General features: G+C 36.0%; 1 protein-coding gene across 1 annotated transcript; it reads right to left on the bottom strand.

The window, feature by feature from the left end:
• Positions 1-2,521: 2,521 nt before the first annotated feature.
• On the bottom strand, positions 2,522-4,897 carry LOC127950462 (gastrula zinc finger protein XlCGF67.1). The gene is made up of 2 exons (XM_052547545.1): positions 4,709-4,897; positions 2,522-3,325 (listed from the first exon to the last, which is right to left on the bottom strand). The coding sequence occupies exons 1-2, from the start codon at positions 4,788-4,790 to the stop codon at positions 2,628-2,630; spliced, it is 780 nt and encodes a 259-aa protein (XP_052403505.1). The 5' UTR covers positions 4,791-4,897; the 3' UTR covers positions 2,522-2,627.
• Positions 4,898-5,337: the final 440 nt, after the last annotated feature.

Below are 5,337 nucleotides of genomic sequence, written 5' to 3'. Positions count from 1 at the left end.
ACACTATCAGGCAGATATTGATGTGGACAATTATGTTGTTAAGATGGGCACATTACTTAAATGGCTCTCTGATGGGCACCTTTTTTGGGTTTGGTCAAATGCAAATATGCTCCCATACAAATATCAGAAATATCTGACAATGTATACGTTTATTTGAAAAAACACTAACAGACAAAACTTACTAACGTTATCACACATCTGTACTTAAATAAAGACATAAAAAAGTTATACTAGAAGCACAACTGTGTAGTTAGGATGCCAACATTTAAAGCAATTTGTTTGATGTAATACCAGTTGGATGAAAGATTTGTGTGTAGGTCATTTAAAACAGAGAAATCAGAGCTCCTTTTCAAGTGATTTATTTGTAGCACACACAATGCAATGGCATTTGCCATCAGAACGGGCATACTCTTAGCCCTGTCTCGCACTGGCCCGACAGTGAAAACACGGCTATTGGGGCCCAACATGTTGAGATTGTAAGTAGTTTTAAATATATAGGGATTGTCCTAGATTGTAGTTAAATTTTATTGAGCACACAGACTGTATCTATAAGAAGGCAAGCCAAAGATTGTATCTTTTGAGGAAACTAAATAGTTCCTGAGGATGGTTTCCTCCAGTTTGCTGGAAAGGGTTATTTCCTATAACATCACCTGCTGGTAAGAGAATCTGGGGGCTACAAGCAAAAGTAAGATCACAAAGAGTATTAATATAGTTAGTAGAACCAGAGGCAGCTGGTGGAACTGTATACAAACCAGAGGAGAAAAACCTCACAAATAGTTCAGGACTCCACACACCTTCTTCAACATGAATTTGAACAACTTCCTTCAGGCAGAAGATACAGGCTACCCATAGCAACAAGAAATATTTGCAATAAGTATTTTATACCATCGCATTGTGTATTTAAAACCTTAATAAATAATTCCCTTATACCATTTTAATGTTTTCACATTTTAATGTTTAAAAAGCACATAGTACCCACACAAATAAAAAACTATTTTCCCTCCCACCGAAATTCCTTCTCAGGTTCATATTGAGGTCACTGGGCTGTACAGGAGGGGGGGGGGAGGTCCAAACAGGTGTCCAGAACAGATGGCTTTTATGACCCTCATCAATCAAATTTTTGGATACAAGCCACACTAACACTATATTATCTCTAATATCTTGATTTGTTTTTTTAATGTATGTAGTCTGTTTATTTATTTTCCCAAACAATTATTGGTGCGATTTATTGAGTTGTTAAATAAGGAACAAGGAAGGTTTTTTGTGCCATTTACAGGGAGAATATTCTTATTTTTAGTATTTTTCCATTACATCTTGTCTTGGGAGCACCATTTGATTTTACATCTGTAAGTAGTTATCAGTTAAAGTGATTGAGCAGCAAGGAACCAAAACTCAACTATTTGACAATTAGGTTACCAAAAGTAAGAATAAATTATGCGTTAAAGTAAATATTTTAGCCGTCTTATAAAAAGTGAGCCATCCTACTTTTAAAATCACTTGCAATGACAACTAATATAAAGCCTAGTATCACAAAGTTCTTGCAAATCTTAATAAAACATTATTAATTAATTATTACACTATCAAGGTCTCTGGTTTGCAAAACATGTGATTTGGCATTTCTTTATAGACTATTTACACAGCTTACTAATGCTGCTCAAATGTGCCATTACTGTACTGACACTAAAATATATAGCAGATTTTATACAAATATGACTGATGTAAATGACAAAAACCAGTTTAAGGCTGATGTCTCTATTAATGTTCACAGAAGCAGAGCAGCAGGTGTTATAAATAAAAACAGTTAACAATGATATTGAATAGAATATATTAAAACTGTTATGCACGACATAGGCCTAATTTTAAAGACTACACAGACAAAACAGAGATGCATTTGTTTTTTTTTTTTTGTTTTTTTTTTTATGCATAAGTGGTAAATCACTTCGAAAGTTCTCTAGTAAAAAACAACAACAACAAAAAAAAAAAACAAGGAAAAATCTGTGTTTTCAGTTGATTAATCACATATTTACACTATTAGTGTTCAGTATGGATGCATGTGTGTAGCAGGGATTTATCCACTGGACTAGTATGTATATTATTAAAGAGATTGTGATTCAGTGTTGTAGAGTAATATTTTAGTATATTTTATTTTTGTCTTTTTCCACTGCTGTATTAAAAAAAAAAATACTGAAACTTTTGTTTCTTTTTTCTTCTTTTTTATCATTTTGTATCATTACATCCCTACCCAAGAACCTGAAAAATAATTTAACAGCTAGCATGATTTCCCCAAACCCACATCAGTCATTAATGAAGAGTGAAGTTCCTCTCAGTTCATCATCTTCATCAAGTGAGATTGATCAGAAAACATTGTACAGAGCTGACTGCAACACCACAGCACTCGTTTAAACTCTTACTGTTATTAGGAGGGAAGAAATTCTCAGTTCTCAATACTTCTTTCAAACATTCGATTCATTGAATTGTTAAGGATGTGAAGAAATAAGAGCCTGACCTTGTTCTTCAATGGTACCATACACAAGTAGTTTTATTCAATTAAACGAGTTCCTCCTGAATGTTAAAGACAAGCATCCTTTTACAGTCACAGACATGTTTGAATTCTGTCATACATCGATCTAGAACTGAAAGGGTAAGATCTTGACTGCAGGTGTTTTAGTGAAGGACATGTTCAGTCCTGAGGGCAAGCCATGATCTGAGGAGCCGCTCTGGCGCATCAGTCTCTCTAGGGGCAGGAATCTATTATGTATGAAGGACTTTTGATGTCTTCTAAGTTCGGTCATTGTATTGTAACTCCTCCCGCATGGAGGGCAGTAATACGGCTTCACTTCCACGTGAACCATCTCGTGTGATTTCAGGTGTGTTGCCAGATTAAAACCCTTCCCACACTTAGGACAGATGTGGGGCTTCACATCAGAGTGGGTTTGGAGGTGATAATTGTACAGTGTTTTTTTTAGAAACCCCTTCCCACACTGCTGGCACGTGAAAGGTTTCTCTCCGGTGTGGAGCTTAATGTGTCCTGACAGACTTGTTCTGTGAGTGAATCTCCTTCCACAGTGAGGGCACGTGTACGGCTTCTCTCCGGTGTGGATTCGGACGTGATCCGTGAGGCTTCCTTTGTATTTAAACAGTTTTCCGCAGTGAGAGCAGGAGAAAGGCGTCTCTCCGGTGTGGATTCTCATGTGCTCCATCAGGCTTCTCTTACACGTGAAACTCTTTCCACACTGACCGCAGCTGCACGACTCTCTTTTCTGTGACACTTTCTTTCTAGAAGAGTTTTTATTCAGTTCTTCTTCACTTTCCTCTTCCATCAGGTCTGAAAAGAAAGAAATTAAGTGGTTAAATATATCAGTTTTGACTCTTTAAATGTTAACATTCTCATTTTACTGTGTCAATGGGAAGGAACTATTTGGTTATCAAAATTCATCATAATATCTCGTGTTCATGTAACTCAGAAGAAAGTCTTTCAGATTTGGAAGGACGTGAGTAAATGATGCTGTCGAAGCTAATACTTGTTCAAAAACAATCACATTAGCAAAGTTTTTTTTTAAATATTTTTCTGCTTATTCTGAAAAATATATATTTATTTTTGTTCGGTGAATATACTGTCATTTATGTATGTTAATATAAAAATACATTTTAAAATACAGAAACATTAATCATTAATTAACATCAATAATTTTAATAAGTAAAGATTCTGAAAGCATTGAAGGAGATCCAATAATAATTGAATATATATTTACAGTAATAACAACAAATGCCTTTATTATTATATTATATGAATAATATCATGTTTTAAATATGCTGTTTTCATGCTAAATATGGTGATTATCTCTAATATGGATTATACATGATATTTACCTTCTGAACCTAACCATGTCATATCAATAAATGGAAAAGTCCGCCATCTATTAATTATCATGCTAATTACTGTTTCTTTAGCCACAAAAGCAGGGGCGCTTTTACCACAAATATCATACTTACATATTCTTTCATTATTAAAAAAAATGTTGCTTTAATTATCTTAAACAAAACAGAAAATCTTTAAGAAGACATTGGTCTCAAAATATTATGCATTAATTTTAGTGATTCAAATTTGCTACTTCAATCTGCTACAACATTTTAAAAGCGCAGAATCATCTCAGCGCTCGAGCGTCTTAAAACCGGATGTTGATGAAGTGCTCCACGTGTGCGCGCCGCCTAGTGGTTCAGAGGAACATCACATCACGCCTTCAGCCCGCTGCACCTCAGCTTTATTCCGTTCATTTTTTTTAAAAATGAATGTATACAATAAAAGTTTTTTTTATTTATTTATTTATTTATTTATTTTTTATAAATAAAACATCCTTAATACAACTGGGTTTAGATTTGGTATCTGGTGCTGTTGGTTGTAAATGTTTGAGAAAGTAACTAAAGCTGAAAACACACACTGTGCCTGGCTACAGCAGACAGATGATCTTTCCTCTCTCACAAACACACACAGATTCAGTGTTCCTCACAGTCACTGCATTCGCCACTGACCTTCATCATATTCTGTCACATAATAACCGCGAAAGAAAGTTATGCACGTGTTTAGAGATCGCGTATTCATGCGCTACTGTGTTGTACTGCGTGTTTCAGCGATCTGACTATGATCCATGAAAGCAATCAATAACTCCCAGATGATCTGGTGAACTGCTGAAGAATCAGTGACTCAAACCTTTCTGTTCGCCGCTCTCTTCGTCTGTGTGTGCGCGTGTTTCTGGATCCGGGTCTTCTCGCTCCTGTTCTACAGACTCCATCCTCACAACAGTGAGACTCTTCAGCTGCTCTGCTTCCTCTCGACTGAGGGATCACACTCAGGCTTTCTGCATTTACAGCTGGAGGAGTGGCTTCCTGGAGATCTCCGTCTGCAGCTCCTAGTGATTCATTTATTAAGAGATAACGTCTTCTGAAGAAATAACAACGCTAAACAAGAGAAAATGTGGTGAATCTGAGTGAAACTACACTCAAGAAGGAGCCATTTAACAAACTGAGTCTAAACTATAACACAAAACATTGCACTTGTACATGAACTCCTGCATTATACTCCAGGAGAGAGATCCTCATCACAGTATGATCAGACAGACCACAGGGAATCATCTCATCTGTTCTGGAGCACAGGCGTCCTGCGGTTCTTCTCTTCTGTGAAGCAGACGCTCTGTCTGAGGACATTAGATTTGTGACAGATATGTAGAACAAGGGAGGAACAATATGTGCAAATGTTAAATGTAAAGTCATTTTAACAAAGGCAAGGCCAGTTTATTTATATAGCACATTTCGTACACAATGGTAATTAAAAGTGCTTTA

The sequence above is a fragment of the Carassius gibelio genome, chromosome B2 (genome assembly GCF_023724105.1).
Source record: "Carassius gibelio isolate Cgi1373 ecotype wild population from Czech Republic chromosome B2, carGib1.2-hapl.c, whole genome shotgun sequence".
NCBI classification, from domain to species: Eukaryota; Metazoa; Chordata; class Actinopteri; order Cypriniformes; family Cyprinidae; genus Carassius; species Carassius gibelio.
Note: the sequence above shows the minus strand (reverse complement) of the source record. Positions and strands in the feature narration are given on the sequence as shown.